This window comes from Pseudophryne corroboree, unplaced genomic scaffold (genome assembly GCF_028390025.1).
Source record: "Pseudophryne corroboree isolate aPseCor3 unplaced genomic scaffold, aPseCor3.hap2 scaffold_2188, whole genome shotgun sequence".
Taxonomy (NCBI): Eukaryota; Metazoa; Chordata; class Amphibia; order Anura; family Myobatrachidae; genus Pseudophryne; species Pseudophryne corroboree.
Genome location: NW_026968835.1, coordinates 20,338 through 38,167, shown reverse-complemented (window position 1 = coordinate 38,167; position 17,830 = coordinate 20,338). Strand labels below are relative to the sequence as shown.

General features: G+C 57.6%; 1 protein-coding gene across 1 annotated transcript in view; it reads right to left on the bottom strand.

Moving 5' to 3' along the window:
- The window catches only part of LOC135007560 (maestro heat-like repeat-containing protein family member 1), a gene marked incomplete at its 3' end in the record, with an annotated part of 47,477 nt that overhangs the window by 11,768 nt on the left and 17,879 nt on the right, over positions 1-17,830 (bottom strand). Inside the window, exons 2-4 of the mRNA XM_063952131.1 lie at positions 9,628-9,750; positions 4,733-4,812; positions 4,088-4,205 (exon numbers count right to left, since the gene is read on the bottom strand). Of these exons, the coding sequence (XP_063808201.1) occupies positions 4,088-4,205; positions 4,733-4,812; positions 9,628-9,711 (282 nt within the window). The remainder of the gene's footprint in view (positions 1-4,087; positions 4,206-4,732; positions 4,813-9,627; positions 9,751-17,830) is intronic.

The following is a 17,830-nucleotide window of genomic DNA, read 5'->3' as shown; positions in this document are numbered from 1 at the left end:
ATATGTGTGCAGACGGCCTATCACACCCCTTATATACCCACCAAGCCAGCAACGAGTGATATGTGTGCAGACGGCCTATACCACACCTTATATACCCACCAAGCCAGCAACGAGTGATATGTGTGCAGACGGCCTATCACACAACTTATATACCCACCAAGCCAGCAACGAGTGATATGTGTGCAGACGGCCTATACCACACCTTATATACCCACCAAGCCAGCAACGAGTGATATGTGTGCAGACGGCCTATCACACCCCTTATATACCCACCAAGCCAGCAACGAGTGATATGTGTGCAGACGTCCTATCACACCTTATATACCCACCAAGCCAGCAACGAGTGATCTGTGTGCAGAAGGCCTATCACACACCTTATATACCCACCAAGCCAGCAACGAGTGATATGTGTGCAGACGGCCTATCACACACCTTATATACCCACCAAGCCAGCGCACGACACGTGACGTACGTCATGGGCTACACGCTGCCGACGTCACATGTAGGAGGTGGTGATAATAATGTGACTCGCCCGTGTATATTATATATACCTACATTATTACATGTGTCAGGGAGAAGACAGGTGGCGTCACCAGGCCCCAGTCCTTTATCCAGTCCAGGCTGACCCCCTTATCCTGCACAATGGTCTGCCAGCCACAGCAATGGGGTGTAACCAGGGGATGACCATGTGCAGCCAGACGGTGGCTCCATCACTATACATAGCCCACCAACACTACATCTACAGAAGGCAGACAGAGTGTCAGAGATAACAGATGGGAGGAGTCAGGGAGCGGCAGAGATGTCAGATGGGAGGAGTCAGGGAGCGGCAGAGATGTTAGATGGGAGGAGACAGAGGGAGCGTCAGAGGCGTCAGATGGGAGGAGACGGAGGGAGCGGCAGAGACGTCAGATGGGAGGAGACGGAGGGAGCGGCAGAGACGTCAGTTGGGAGGAGACAGAGGGAGCGGCAGAAACATCAGATGGGAGGAGACAGAGAGAGCGGCAGAGACGTCAGATGGGAGGAGACAGAGGGAGCGGCAGAGACGTCCGATGGGAGGAGACAGAGGGAGCGGCAGAGATGTCAGATGGGAGGAGACAGAGGGAGCGGCAGAAACGTCAGATGGGAGGAGACAGAGGGAGCGGCAGAGACGTCAGATGGGAGGAGACAGAGGGAGAGGCAGAGATGACAGATGGGAGGAGACAGAAGGCGCAGGCGGCAGAGACGTCAGATGGGAGGAGACAGAGGGAGCGGCAGAGACGTCAGATGGGAAGAGACAAAGGGAGAGGCAGAGACGTCAGATGGGAGGAGAAAGAGGGAGCGGCAGAGACGTCAGATGGGAGGAGACAGAGGGAGCGGCAGAGACGTCAGATGGGAGGAGACGGAGGGAGCGGCAGAGACGTCAGTTGGGAGGAGACAGAGGGAGCGGCAGAGACGTCAGATGGGAGGAGACAAAGGGAGAGGCAGAGACGTCAGATGGGAGGAGAAAGAGGGAGCGGCAGAGACGTCAGATGGGAGGAGACAGAGGGAGCGGCAGAGACGTCAGATGGGAGGAGACAGAGGGAGAGGCAGAGACGTCAGATGGGAGGAGACAGACGGAGAGGCAGAGACGTCAGATGGGAGGAGACAGAGGGAGCGGCAGAGACGTCAGATGGGAGGAGACAGAGGGAGAGGCAGAGACATCAGATGGGAGGAGACAGAGGGAGAGGCAGAGACGACAGATGGGAGGAGAAAGAGGGAGCGGCAGAGATGACAGATGGGAGGAGAAAGAGGGAGCGGCAGAGATGACAGATGGGATGAAACAGAGGGAGAGACGACAGATGGGAGGAGACAGAGACGACAGATGGGAGGAGACAGAAGGTGCAGGCGGCAGAGACTAAAGATGGGAGGAGACAGAAGGCGCAGGCGGCAGAGACGTCAGATGGGAGGAGACAGAGGGAGCGGCAGAGACATCAGATGGGAGGAGACACAGGGAGAGGCAGAGACGACAGATGGGAGGAGACAGAAGGCGCAGGCGGCAGAGATGTCAGATGGGAGGAGACAGAGGGAGAGACAGAGACATCAGATGGGAGGAGACACAGGGAGAGGCAGAGATGTCAGATGGGAGGAGACACAGGGAGAGGCAGAGACGACAGATGGGAGGAGACAGAAGGCGCAGGCGGCAGAGACGTCAGATGGGAGGAGACAGAAGGAGAGACAGACATCAGATGGGAGGAGACAGAGGGAGAGGCAGAGACGTCAGATGGGAGGAGACAGAGGGAGAGGCAGAGACGTCAGATGGGAGGAGAAAGAGGGAGAGACGACAGATGGGAGGAGACAGAGGGAGCGGCAGAGACATCAGATGGGAGGAGACACAGGGAGAGGCAGAGACGACAGATGGGAGGAGACAGAAGGCGCAGGCGGCAGAGACGTCAGATGGGAGGAGACAGAGGGAGCGGCAGAGACATCAGATGGGAGGAGACAGAAGGAGAGGCAGAGACGACAGATGGGAGGAGACAGAAGGCGCAGGCGGCAGAGACGTCAGATGGGAGGAGACAGAGGGAGCGGCAGAAACGTCAGATGGGAGGAGACAGAAGGAGAGACAGAGACATCAGATGGGAGGAGACAGAGGGAGCGGCAGAGACGTCAGATGGGAGGAGACAGAAGGAGAGACAGAGACATCAGATGGGAGGAGACAGAGGGAGCAGCAGAGATGTCAGATGGGAGGAGACAGAGGGAGAGGCAGAGACGTCAGATGGGAGGAGAAAGAGGGAGAGGCAGAGACGTCAGATGGGAGGAGAAAGAGGGAGCGGCAGAGACGTCAGATGGGAGGAGACAGAAGGAGAGACAGAGACATCAGATGGGAGGAGACAGAGGGAGAGGCAGAGATGTCAGATGGGAGGAGACAGAGGGAGCGGCAGAGACGTCAGATGGGAGGAGACAGAGGGAGCGGCAGAGACGTCAGATGGGAGGAGACAGAGGGAGAGGCAGAGACGTCAGATGGGAGGAGACAGAGGGAGAGACGTCAGATGGGAGGAGACAGAGGGAGAGGCAGAGACGACAGATGGGAGGAGACAGAGGGAGAGACGTCAGATGGGAGGAGACAGAGGGAGAGACGTCAGATGGGAGGAGACAGAGGGAGCGGCAGAGACATCAGATGGTGGGAGACAGAGGGAGAGGCGGAGACGTCAGATGGGAGGAGACAGAGGGAGAGGCAGAGACGTCAGATGGGAGGAGACAGAGGGAGCGGCAGAGACGTCAGATGGGAGGAGACAGAGGGAGCGGCAGAGACGACAGATGGGAGGAGACAGAGGGAGAGGCGTCAGATGGGAGGAGACAGAGGCGCAGGTGGCAGAGACGTCAGATGATTTGTGTGTATATATTGTACACTGGAAGGCTCCATCCTCTGGTATTGGCACTCCTCCCAGTCACCCTCAGGTGTTTGAGTTAGGTAGGTTCCTGCAGTTCAGATCACACATTGATAAGGGCACTATTTAGAGGTAAGTCTTGGATACATTTATATAATGTGATAGTATTAGGAATGTTGGGGAACCATGTGATGAAGTTACCGGGTCGCGATACATGGGCCCGCATATTTGTGTGCTAAGAACTTCAATTATACCCCATGTTGATTATGAGGGTTCATTACTGTCAGTGTTCTTGGTGCTAGGAGTGTGCGTCTGCATCTCTCTTCCTCCAGCATAGTATTACGCCCCATACACACTATATATCGCTCAGAGGGGACATTCTGTATACTCAACATAGTTAATGACCCCCTTCCTCATTTGAACAGTTCAGACGAGGAAGAACCTCGTTAACGGGAGCCATATTGTGGCTGCAGCATAGCCCCCGCTCCTCCCCATCGCCACTCCCTCCCAGCCGGCATCGGCAAATGCGTATGCACTTGCCAATGCCGGCACCCGCCAGGTCCTGCAACAGCCAATATCGCGGGTACACATACCGGTTCAGCATGATAGCACCTCTAAATATCTTTAGTAATAGGGTGTGCAGCCCAGTCCAGTCCAGTGTAGTCCAGTCCAGTCCAGTCCCTTTTACATCATATGACACACATGAACTGTCTCAGAGATACTGGGACACATTCTGGACCTACCTCTTTGTGTAATTTGCCCACGTCCTCGGTATCGAGAGGTGGAAGAGAAAAGACGCTGGACAGGGCCGTATTTATCAGCTCCGTCTTACTGCTGTCACTCAGAGGAGGTTCCAGTTTGCTGTTCTCACATTAAGGAAACGGGACTTTATGTCACAGACACATTACACGCATTATACACTCCATGGGGGTAATTCAGACCTGATCGGTGGGCTGCGTATTTTGCAGTCCTGCGTTCAGATAGTCGCCGCCTCCATAAGAAGTTTATTTTCACTGTGCAAGTGTGCGATCACATGTGCGCAGCCCATGACTTACACGCTGCGATCACATCCGGTTGATCGGGGCCAGAGCGGACGTCAGACACCCGCCCTAATAACGCTTGGGCGCTCCTGTGTTTTACCGGACACTCCCAGTAAACGGTCAGTATCCGCCCACAAACGGCCTCCTCCCGTCAATCACCTTGCAAACGCCTGTGCGAACGGGTTTTTCGCACCATCCTGCGAATGCCCTTTGTTGTTATTCGACACACGTGCGCATTGTGGTGCATGCGCAGTAAGGACCTAATCGCCCGCACAGCAGCGATCAGATCTGAATCACCCCCTATGATCACATGGTGACAGTAATACGTCATAGCGTTATGGCGGATACACCAGGTAAGAACAGGCGACAAGCGTGCTGTGGCGTAGGCCGGATTTCAGGCTGTCCCACGGCTCCAGCTTCAGAAACTCCTGAAAAAGATGGACTTTATAAGATGCATATTCTGTTCCGGGGTGTGGGTCATAGGGTCGACAGGGAATAGGTCGACATGGTTGTTTTTACTTTTTTGGGGTTTCGTTTTTTTCGTAAAGTAACAAGAAACCACAATTAGTGCACCGTGTCTCCTCGCTTCGGGCAAGATCACCGTTCCCAATCGTAGTCCACATGGATTGTAAAGTATGAAAAAGGGCAAAAAAATTGTGAAAAACTCATGTTGACCTTTTGTCATGTAGACCTAGTACGTCGACCTAAGTGTGGTCGAACTAAAGACCGGGTACCCCTGTTCCGCATCTGCCCCTGGCCCACATCCCATTATGCACCTTCCCCTGGCCCCACATCCCGTTCCGTACCTTCCCCTGACCCCACATCCCGTTCCGCACCTTCCCCTGACCCCACATCCCGTTCCGCACCTTCCCCTGACCCCACATCCCGTTCCTTCCCCTGACCCCATATCCCGTTCCGCACCATCTCCTGGCCTACATCCCGTTCCGCACCTTCCCCTGACCCCACATCCCATTCTGCACCTTCCCCTGACCCCACATCCCATTCTGCACCTTCCCCTGACCCCACATCCCATTCTGCACCTTCCCCTGACCCCACATCCCATTCTGCACCTTCCCCTGACCCCACATCCCATTCTGCACCTTCCCCTGACCCCACATCCCGTTCTGCACCTTCCCCTGACTCCACATCCCGTTCTGCACCATCTCCTGGCCTACATCCCGTTCCGCACCTTCCCCTGACCCCACATCCCATTCTGCACCTTCCCCTGACCCCATATCCCATTCTGCACCTTCCCCTGACCCCACATCCCGTTCCGCACCTTCCCCTGACCCCACATCCCATTCTGCACCTTCCCCTGACCCCACATCCCATTCTGCACCTTCCACTGACCCCACATCCCGTTCTGCACCTTCCCCTGACCCCACATCCCGTTCCGCACCTTCCCCTGACCCCACATCCCATTCTGCACCTTCCCCTGACCCCACATCCCGTTCCTTCCCCTGACCCCACATCCCGTTCCGCACCATCTCCTGGCCTACATCCCGTTCCGCACCTTCCCCTGACCCCACATCCCGTTCCGCACCTTCCCCTGACCCCACATCCCGTTCCTTCCCCTGACCCCACATCCCGTTCCGCACCATCTCCTGGCCTACATCCCGTTCCGCACCATCTCCTGGCCTACATCCCGTTCCGCACCTTCCCCTGACCCCACATCCCGTTCTGCACCTACCCCTGACCCCACATCCCGTTCTGCACCTTCCCCTGACCCCACATCCAATTCTGCACCTTCCCCTGACCCCACATCCCATTCTGCACCTTCCCCTGACCCCACATCCCATTCTGCACCTTCCCCTGACCCCACATCCCGTTATGCACCTTCCCCTGACCCCACATCCCGTTTCGCACCTTCCCCTGACCCCACATCCCGTTCCTTCCCCTGACCCCACATCCCGTTCCGCACCATCTCCTGGCCTACATCCCGTTCCGCACCTTCCCCTGACCCCACATCCCATTCTGCACCTTCCCCTGACCCCACATCCCATTCTGCACCTTCCCCTGACCCCACATCCCATTCTGCACCTTCCCCTGACCCCACATCCCGTTCTGCACCTTCCCCTGACCCCACATCCCGTTCTGCACCTTCCCCTGACTCCACATCCCGTTCTGCACCATCTCCTGGCCTACATCCCGTTCCGCACCTTCCCCTGACCCCACATCCCATTCTGCACCTTCCCCTGACCCCACATCCCATTCTGCACCTTCCCCTGACCCCACATCCCGTTCTGCACCTTCCCCTGACCCCACATCCCGTTCCGCACCTTCCCCTGACCCCACATCCCGTTCCGCACCATCTCCTGGCCTACATCCCGTTCCGCACCTTCCCCTGACCCCACATCCCATTCTGCACCTTCCCCTGACCCCACATCCCATTCCACACCTTCCCCTGACCCCACATCCCATTCCTTCCCCTGACCCCACATCCCGTTCCGCACCATCTCCTGGCCTACATCCCGTTCCGCACCTTCCCCTGACCCCACATCCCGTTCTGCACCTTCCCCTGACCCCACATCCCGTTCTGCACCTTCCCCTGACCCCACATCCCGTTCTGCACCTTCCCCTGACCCCACATCCCGGTTCTGCACCTTCCCCTGACCCCACATCCCGTTCTGCACCTTCCCCTGACTCCACATCCCGTTCTGCACCATCTCCTGGCCTACATCCCGTTCCGCACCTTCCCCTGACCCCACATCCCGTTCCGGACCTTCCCCTGACCCCACATCCCGTTCCTTCCCCTGACCCCACATCCCGTTCCGCACCATCTCCTGGCCTACATCCCGTTCCGCACCTTCCCGACCCCACATCCCGTTCCGCACCTTCCCCTGACCCCACATCCCGTTCCGCACCTTCCCCTGACCCCACATCCCGTTCCTTCCCGACCCCACATCCCGTTCCGCACCTTCCCCTGACCCCACATCCCGTTCTGCACCTTCCCCTGACCCCACATCCCGTTCCGCACCTTCCCCTGACCCCACATCCCGTTCCGCACCTTCCCCTGACCCCACATTCCGTTCTGCACCTTCCCCTGACCCCACATCCCGTTCTGCACCTTCCCCTGACCCCACATCCCGTTCTGCACCTTCCCCTGACTCCACATCCCGCTCTGCACCTTCCCCTGACCCCACATCCCGTTCTGCACCTTCCCCTGACTCCACATCCCGTTCTGCACCTTCCCCTGGCCCACATCCCGTTCCGCACCTTCCCCTGACCCCACATCCCGTTCCGCACCTTACCCTGACCCCACATTCTGTTCCTTCCGCTGACCCCACATCCGGTTCCATGCCTTCCCCTGACCCCAAATCCCGTTCCGCACCATCCCCTGGTCTACATCCCGTTCTGCACCTTCCCCTGACTCCACATCCCGTTCTGCACCTTCCCCTGGCCCCACATCCCGTTCTGCACCTTCCCCTGACTCCACATCCCGTTCTGCACCTTCCCCTGACCCCACATCCCGTTCCGCACCTTCCCCTGACCCCACATCCCGTTCCGCACCTTCCCCTGACCCCACATCCCGTTCCGCACCTTCCCCTGACCCCACATCCCGTTCCGCACCTTCCCCTGACCACACATCCCGTTCCGCACCTTCCCCTGACCCCACATCCCGTTCCGCACCTTCCCCTGGCTCCACATCCCGTTCCATACCTTCCCTGGTCCCACATCCCGTTCCATACCTTCCCCTGACCCCACATCCCGTTCCATACCTTCCCCTGACCCCACATCCCGTTCCATACCTTCCCCTGCCCCCTCATCCCGTTACGGACCTGCCCCTGACCCCATATCCCGTTCCGTACCTTCCCCTGACCCCACATCCCGTACCCTCCCTAGGCCCACATCCCACCCCGTACCTTCCCCTGACCCCACATTTCGTTACGCACCTTCCCCTGACCCCACATCTCGTTACGCACCTTCCCCTGACCCCACATCCCGTTCCGAACCTGCCCCTGGCCCCACATCCCGTTCCGCACCTTCCCCTGGCCCCACATCCCGTTCCGCACATTCCCCTGGCCCCACATCCCGTTCCGTACCTTCCCCTGGCCCCACATCCCGTTCCGTACCTTCCCCTGGCCCCACATCCCGTTCCATACCTTCCCCTGACCCCACATCCCGTTCCGGACCTACCCCTGACCCCACATCCCGTCCCGGACCTACCCGACTCCACATCCCGTCCCGTACCTTCCCCTGACCTCACATCCCGTCGAGTACCTTCCCCTGGCCCCACATCCCGTTCCGTACCTTCCCTGGCCCCACATCCCATTCCGTACCTTCCCTTGACCCAAATCCCATCCCGTACCTTCCCCTGACCCCACATCCCGTTCCATACCTTCCCTGGTCCCACATCCCGTTCCATACCTTCCCCTAAACCCACATACCGTTCCATACCTTCCCCTGCCCCCTCATCCCGTTCCATACCTTCCCTGGTCCCACATCCCGTTCCATACCTTCCCCTGGCCCCACATCCCGTTCCGCACATTCCCCTGGCCCCACATCCCGTTCCATACCTTCCCCTGACCCCACATCCCGTTCCGGACCTGCCCCTGACCCCACATCCCGTCCCGTACCTTCCCCTGACCTCACATCCCGTCGAGTACCTTCCCCTGGCCCCACATCCCGTTCCGTACCTTCCCTGGCTCCACATCCCGTTCCGTACCTTCCCTAGACCCACATCCCATCCCTTCCCCTGACCCCACATCCCGTTCCGCACCTTCCCCTGACCCCACATCCCGTTCCGCACCTTCCCCTGGCCCCACATCCTGTTCCGTACCTTCCCTGGCCCCACATCCCGTTCCATACCTTCCCCTGGCCCCACATCCCGTTCCATACCTTCCCCTGGCCCCACATCCCGTTCCATACCTTCCCCTGACCCCACATCCCGTTCCGGACCTGCCCCTGACCCCACATCCCGTCCCTTCCCCTGACCCCACATCCCGTTCCGCACCTTCCCTGGCCCCACATCTCGTTCCGTACCTTCCCTAGACCCACATCCCGTCCCGTACCTTACCTTCCCCTGACCCCATATCCCGTTCCGCACCTTCCCCTGACCCCACATCCCGTTCCGCACCTTCCCTAGACCCACATCCCGTCCCGTACCTTCCCGACCCCACATCCCGTTCCGCACCTTCCCCTGACCACACATCTCGTTCCGCACCTTCCCCTGACCCCACATCTCGTTCCGCACCTGCCCCTGGCCTCCAATTGCCATGGGAGGCGGAGAGATCCACACTCACCACTAGCTGGGAAATCAGCTCTGACTTGCGGCTGAACTGGAAGAATCCGGCCTGGGAGCTGTTACAGATGGCCAGTCCTATCATGGAGATACATCTAATGAGGCACAGCTTCAGAGTCACGTCCTGCGGCACAAGAAGTATCATTATATATGATTAGGAATATGGTTACTACAGAAACTGATCAGGAGGAAGATGAAAGTTGTCATCATGAAAGGGGAATATATACCCAAACATACCAACTCCCTATCAGTGATCCCTACTGAACGACAATGCAGGGTACGGGGACTTACACACTGTTTTATAGAGGGCATTACTGTGCCCTCAGCGTGACGTAGGGAATACCTCCAGCCCTGGTTCCACGCTGAGAAACACACGTGTACACACACATACACACACACAAGTCATCATCAGCAATAACAGCGTCACACTAAACTCTTCTCAGTGACTAGGCTGAGTGCACTGCGGCAACTTCAGGGCCAAGGGGATCTAGATGCCATCGCCACCACGGACCTTTAATGTGACATTTTCTTAGGGAACACATGCACTGTGTGTGTGAGACCCCTAGAGCCAGTGAGGGGTACTTCTGCCAAAAAAAGGCGCTCCTGTTTCCTCAGTGCACAACACGCATGCCGTTACTTAGGGGGCTGCCTGGGCTTAAACCTCTAGCAGTAGGGGCTCACTCAATAGGCTGGAGACCACAAGGTAATTAACCTGGAGTGTAGCAGTTGGCAAGGCAAGGGTTAACAGCAAATGGACTTTGGCGAGGTTACGCAGACTAGGCTGGTGTAACTGAAGACAGCAGGACATGATGATAACTGGATACACAGCAAGGCAAGAGTTAACTGTAAAACAATCTGGAGTTGAGTGTGTAGTGGAATCACAGCAAGGCAATGGTTAACTGTGGAAGCAATCAGGAGCAGGGTGCGCACGGACAGAATGGCAAACTACTGCAGGGATTTGCTGTATGAATTGTGACTAGTCCGCAGCTTGAAATAACATAAGCTGTGACTTGAGAACTAGTCCGGGAGCATTACTATAACTACAGTAAGCTGCAGACTTGATGTTAAATGCACGGCAGAAATGAATGTAGTTTGCTGCAACAGGTGGTCACAGACACACAGGCTGGATGTGCACAGAATCAGGACTAGGTGTGACTTAAACCGGCAGGGTGAATCCACAGGAACTTGCTGTAACAGGACACAGATTGAAGGTGACACAGAAGGTAAGCAGGCAAGGCTAGGACACAGAGCTGGGATAAACACAGGACACAGGTGCAGGGCAGAATCCAGCAGGGCACGGGAGCAGGACTGGCAGGACCAGCACACTGAGGACTGAGGCAGGGTATCAGGATGCAGGACTAGGACAGACAGACTAGGGTACAGGAAGAGAAAACTGTACAGCGACACTGTGACAGGCTTCACTAGTTCCAGGAACTGGGGAATAAACCAGCAACAGGAACTGGCCAGAATCCCTAATGAAAGGGTGAGAGACCAATCACAGGAGTCATCAGGCTGGAGTCAGGTAACGAGACATTCCAAACAGGTGTGCTGCTGCACGTGACAGCCAGCATCTTAGTTGCTAGGAGACAGCCAGAATACAGCCAGAAATGAGCCGCAGCAGATACTCATACTACATTTACATCTTTGCACCTCATAAGATTCCTGCACCTGTCTATAAATCTTGAGCACAGGATAGGTTCAGGCCTTCTGTGCACATCCTGTGTGTTTTGGAGGTGAGGTCCTGGTTAAAGAGCCGACCTATAGACGAGGTATCAAGTCACAGAATAGAAGACTGCTACATATCTGGCACAGAACAAATGATATCTGCACATGACAGCAGCATGGTGACGGACGTCCCTCTGAGGAATGGAGAGAATTAGGTGTCACAGCTGCAGGGAAAACACAGCAAGTGTAACCATTCACCATCTGCAGGGCTTATATATCTTTTGCCACGTAAGTGGCACAGAAACATGGGCCCAGTCACCCACTTGTCCTACCGCCTCTGTAAGCAAGGTATCCAAGCTATGGCTCCTCTCCACCAGCACCCTCATAATCCTACGTGGCAGCACTGGTTCATGGAGGCCATCTTGTAGTCACTTCCACCCTGCAGTGGACCAATCCTATTTCTGGACATGCGATCAGCTGAGCGACACAAGCCAATCCTGGGTAAGCACTTTAGAGTAAGCTATTTCAATGGCTCCTGGACACTGCCTCTTCAACTGGAGCTATGGCTTTTGGCTGCTGGTTCTCCTTCTGGAATCCTCCTGTAAGACTTTGTGTATTTGGTGCAGTATTTGATTCCTGGTGGGCCAGAGCTTCTGTAATATTCAGGTCTCACGGATTTCCCTGTATGGTGAGTGCAGCATCTCACACTGCTCCTGCAGGATTACCAGTGCATTAACCTTTGATCCGCTCTACAGTGCCTCCCCTATGGAAGTGTACTTTCACCTACTTTCCCAAGAGTGCAAGTATTCCTATATCCCTTACCAATCTCATCCTATGCCAGACTGGAGGGTTGAGTGGCGCAAGCTCGTTGCTGTAAAACTCCACCCCGCATTGCGGAAGTTCCTCGTGAATCACTTCACACTTCCAGACCAGCAGTGCAAAATCGTGGTAGACTGCAACAAAAGTGCAATAGAAATCGTAGTGTTAGGAATAGTCCTCCTGCTTTCTCTCTGTGTTTAGTCAGGGTGAAAGAAATACAGCTGCCACTGAGGAATCCCTGAGGCCCCAGCACGTAGGGGCCACATTAGGAAGATAGTTGTAGAGAGATATACGCAGAGTGAGCAGCAGATCTCTGGGGTCTACTAATGTCAGGAACCGGAGACACCAGCACTGGACATATGAAGATGCTGCGTGGTCTGATGGATCTCAGATTCTGCTGCGACAGCCAGATGATGGGGTAATCATGGGTCCATCCTTTCGTGTGCCCGCAGCTCATGTCTGGGGAAGGGCTACTTACCACACATGAGGCTCCTTAGTACCATCTGAGGTTCCTCTAAATGCAACATCCTGCCTGAGTACTGTTACTGACCGCGGGCCTCCCTGTATATATGTTACCATGAAGGGGTGTACTTGGTCTGCAGCAATGGTTAGCTAGGCACTATGGGGGTCATAGTAACATCCATATGAACGCCAGAACCCAACGTTTCCCAGCAGAACACTGGCCAGAGCATCACACTGCCGCCGCCGGCTTGCCTTCTTCCTATAGGGCATCCCGGTGCCATCTCTTCCCCAGGTAACAGCGCACACACCTGGACATCCACATGACATGGGCACCTTCTTCCATTGGACAGTTTTGACGTTCATGTGACCACTGTAGGCTCTTTTGGCGGTGGACAGGGGTCCGTATGGAACACTGACCGGTCTGCGGCTATACGCAGCAAGCTGCGATGCTCTGTCTCTTGCCACCTTTGCATTATAGCCACCATTATCTTTTTAAGCAATTGTTCCTACATTAGCTCTTCTGTGGGACAGGACCAGAGGGGATAGACTTCTCCCCCGTCACCTGGTCACTGGCTGTCCATCCTTGGAGCACTTTTGGTAGGTACTAACCAATGCATACCGGCAGAGCCCACAGGAGCAGATGTTTCGGAGATGTTCGGTCGTTTAGCCATCACAATGCATTTCATGTTTAGACTTGGGACCCATCCCCACACTATCATGGTATGCAAACATGCCACAGTACTGCAACTGCTGCATACACGTATGACTGGCCTGCTGTGGGTGACCCCTCCGCAGCCATGAACTGGTGTCTAGACAACTGCCTCTTACCGCCACCACTGGGGTATAAAGGGAATGACCCCTCCGCAGCCATGAACTGGTGTCTAGACAACTGCCTCTTACTGCCACCACTGGGGTATAAAGGAAATGACCCCTCCGCAGCCATGAACTGGTGTCTAGACAACTGCCTCTTACCGCCACCACTGGGGTATAAAGGGAATGACCCCTCCGCAGCCATGAACTGGTGTCTAGACAACTGCCTCTTACTGCCACCACTGGGGTATAAAGGGAATGACCCCTCCGCAGCCATGAACTGGTGTCTAGAGGGAATGACCCCTCCACTGCCATGAACTGGTGTCTAGACACAACTGCCTCTTACCGCCACCACTGGGGTATAAAGGGAATGACCCCTCCGCAGCCATGAACTGGTGTCTAGACACAGCTGCCTCTTACCACCACCACTGGGGTATAAAGGGAATGACCCCTCCGCAGCCATGAACTGGTGTCTAGAGGGAATGACCCCTCCACTGCCATGAACTGGTGTCTAGACACAACTGCCTCTTACCGCCACCACTGGGGTATAAAGGGAATGACCCCTCCGCAGCCATGAACTGGTGTCTAGACACAGCTGCCTCTTACCACCACCACTGGGGTATAAAGGGAATGACCCCTCCGCAGCCATGAACTGGTGTCTAGAGGGAATGACCCCTCCACTGCCATGAACTGGTGTCTAGACACAACTGCCTCTTACCGCCACCACTGGGGTATAAAGGGAATGACCCCTCCGCAGCCATGAACTGGTGTCTAGACAACTGCCTCTTACCGCCACCACTGGGGTATAAAGGGAATGACCCCTCCGCAGCCATGAACTGGTGTCTAGACAACTGCCTCTTACTGCCACCACTGGGGTATAAAGGGAATGACCCCTCCGCAGCCATGAACTGGTGTCTAGAGGGAATGACCCCTCCACTGCCATGAACTGGTGTCTAGACACAACTGCCTCTTACCGCCACCACTGGGGTATAAAGGGAATGACCCCTCCGCAGCCATGAACTGGTGTCTAGACACAGCTGCCTCTTACCACCACCACTGGGGTATAAAGGGAATGACCCCTCCGCAGCCATGAACTGGTGTCTAGAGGGAATGACCCCTCCACTGCCATGAACTGGTGTCTAGACACAACTGCCTCTTACCGCCACCACTGGGGTATAAAGGGAATGACCCCTCCGCAGCCATGAACTGGTGTCTAGACACAGCTGCCTCTTACCACCACCACTGGGGTATAAAGGGAATGACCCCTCCGCAGCCATGAACTGGTGTCTAGAGGGAATGACCCCTCCACTGCCATGAACTGGTGTCTAGACACAACTGCCTCTTACCGCCACCACTGGGGTATAAAGGGAATGACCCCTCCGCAGCCATGAACTGGTGTCTAGACAACTGCCTCTTACCGCCACCACTGGGGTATAAAGGGAATGACCCCTCCGCAGCCATGAACTGGTGTCTCGACACAGCTGCCTCTTACCACCACCACTGGGGTATAAAGGGAATGACCCCTCCGCAGCCATGAACTGGTGTCTAGACAACTGCCTCTTACCGCCACCACTGGGGTATAAAGGGAATGACCCCTCCGCAGCCATGAACTGGTGTCTAGACAACTGCCTCTTACCGCCACCACTGGGGTATAAAGGGAATGACCCCTCCGCAGCCATGAACTGGTGTCTAGACAACTGCCTCTTACCGCCACCACTGGGGTATAAAGGGAATGACCCCTCCGCAGCCATGAACTGGTGTCTAGACAACTGCCTCTTACCGCCACCACTGGGGCATAAAGGAAATGACCCCTCCGCAGCCATGAACTGGTGTCTAGACACAGCTGCCTCTTACCGCCACCACTGGGGTATAAAGGGAATGACCGCTCCGCAGCCATGAACTGGTGTCCAGACACAACTGCCTCTTACCGCCATCACTGGGGTATAGAGGGAATGAGCCCTCCGCAGCCATGAACTGGTGTCTAGACAACTGCCTCTTACCACCACCACTGGGGTATAAAGGGAATGAGCCCTCCGCAGCCATGAACTGGTGTCTAGACAACTGCCTCTTACCACCACCACCGCAGTATAAAGGGAATGATGGCTCGGAAGCCCCAGCAGGGCAGCGGAGGGTTAAGGAGCGTGTGTGCTGCACGCGGCCATGCTGTGTAATCTGCACACCTTGCACTGAGGGGTCTCTGGGGGCTACTTACTGCAGACAGAAATCCGCTCAGCGGAAACAATAGAGGAGGAAATGGAGAACGTCTGTCAGTGTGCTCTGCACCTCCCGTCACAGGCCCCCGGCTGTCAGTGTGCTCTGCACCTCCCGCCACAGGCCCCCGGCTGTCAGTGTGCTCTGCACCTCCCGTCACAGGCCCCCGGCTGTCAGTGTGCTGTCACAGGCCCCCGGCTGTCAGTGTGCTCTGCACCTCCCGCCACAGGCCCCCGGCTGTCAGTGTGCTCTGCACCTCCCGCCACAGGCCCCCGGCTGTCAGTGTGCTCTGCATCTACAATCACAGGCCCCCGGCTGTCAGTGTGCTCTGCACCTCCCGTCACAGGCCCCCGGCTGTCAGTGTGCTCTGCATCTACAATCACAGGCCCCCGGCTGTCAGTGTGCTGTCACAGGCCCCCGGCTGTCAGTGTGCTCTGCACCTCCCGCCACAGGCCCCCGGCTGTCAGTGTGCTCTGCACCTCCCGCCACAGGCCCCCGGCTGTCAGTGTGCTCTGCATCTACAATCACAGGCCCCCGGCTGTCAGTGTGCTCTGCACCTCCCGTCACAGGCCCCCGGCTGTCAGTGTGCTCTGCACCTCCCGCCACAGGCCCCCCGGCTGTCAGTGTGCTCTGCACCTCCCGTCACAGGCCCCTGGCTGTCAGTGTGCTCTGCACCTCCCGCCACAGGCCCCCGGCTGTCAGTGTGCTCTGCACCTCCCGTCACAGGCCCCCGGCTGTCAGTGTGCTCTGCACCTCCCGTCACAGGCCCCCGGCTGTCAGTGTGCTCTGCACCTCCCGTCACAGGCCCCCGGCTGTCAGTGTGCTCTGCATCTACAATCACAGGCCCCCGGCTGTCAGTGTGCTCGGCACCTCCCGTCACAGGCCCCCGGCTGTCAGTGTGCTCTGCACCTCCCGTCACAGGCCCCCGGCTGTCAGTGTGCTCTGCACCTCCCGTCACAGGCCCCCGGCTGTCAGTGTGCTCTGCACCTCCCGCCACAGGCCCCGGCTGTCAGTGTGCTCTGCACCTCCCGCCACAGGCCCCCGGCTGTCAGTGTGCTCTGCACGTCCCGTCACAGGCCCCCGGCTGTCAGTGTGCTCTGCACCTCCCGTCACAGGCCCCCGGCTGTCAGTGTGCTCTGCACCTCCCGTCACAGGCCCCCGGCTGTCAGTGTGCTCTGCACCTCCCGTCACAGGCCCCCGGCTGTCAGTGTGCTCTGCACCTCCCGTCACAGGCCCCCGGCTGTCAGTGTGCTCTGCACCTCCCGTCACAGGCCCCCGGCTGTCAGTGTGCTCTGCACCTCCCGCCACAGGCCCCCGGCTGTCAGTGTGTTCTGCACCTCCCGTCACAGGCCCCCGGCTGTCAGTGTGCTCTGCACCTCCCGTCACAGGCCCCCGGCTGTCAGTGTGCTCTGCACCTCCCGCCACAGGCCCCCGGCTGTCAGTGTGTTCTGCACCTCCCGTCACAGGCCCCCGGCTGTCAGTGTGCTCTGCACCTCCCGTCACAGGCCACCGGCTGTCAGTGTGCTCTGCACCTCCCGCCACAGGCCCCCGGCTGTCAGTGTGTTCTGCACCTCCCGTCACAGGCCCCCGGCTGTCAGTGTGCTCTGCACCTCCCGTCACAGGCCCCCGGCTGTCAGTGTGCTCTGCATCTCCCGTCACAGGCTCCCGGCTGTCAGTGTGCTCTGCACCTCCCGTCACAGGCCCCCGGCTGTCAGTGTTCAGGCCCCCGGCTGTCAGTGTGCTCTGCACCTCCCGCCACAGGCCCCCGGCTGTCAGTGTGCTCTGCACCTCCCGTCACAGGCCCCCGGCTGTCAGTGTGCTCTGCATCTACAATCACAGGCCCCCGGCTGTCAGTGTGCTCTGCACTTCCCGCCACAGGCCCCCGGCTGTCAGTGTGCTCTGCACTTCCCGCCACAGGCCCCCGGCTGTCAGTGTGCTCTGCACCTCCCGCCACAGGCCCCCGGCTGTCAGTGTGCTCTGCACCTCCCGTCACAGGCCCCCGGCTGTCAGTGTGCTCTGCACCTCCCGTCACAGGCCCCCGGCTGTCAGTGTGCTCTGCACCTCCCGCCACAGGCCCCCGGCTGTCAGTGTGCTCTGCACCTCCCGTCACAGGCCCCCGGCTGTCAGTGTGCTCTGCATCTACAATCACAGGCCTCCGGCTGTCAGTGTGCTCTGCACCTCCCGTCACAGGCCCCAGGCTGTCAGTGTGCTCTGCATCTACAATCACAGGCCCCCGG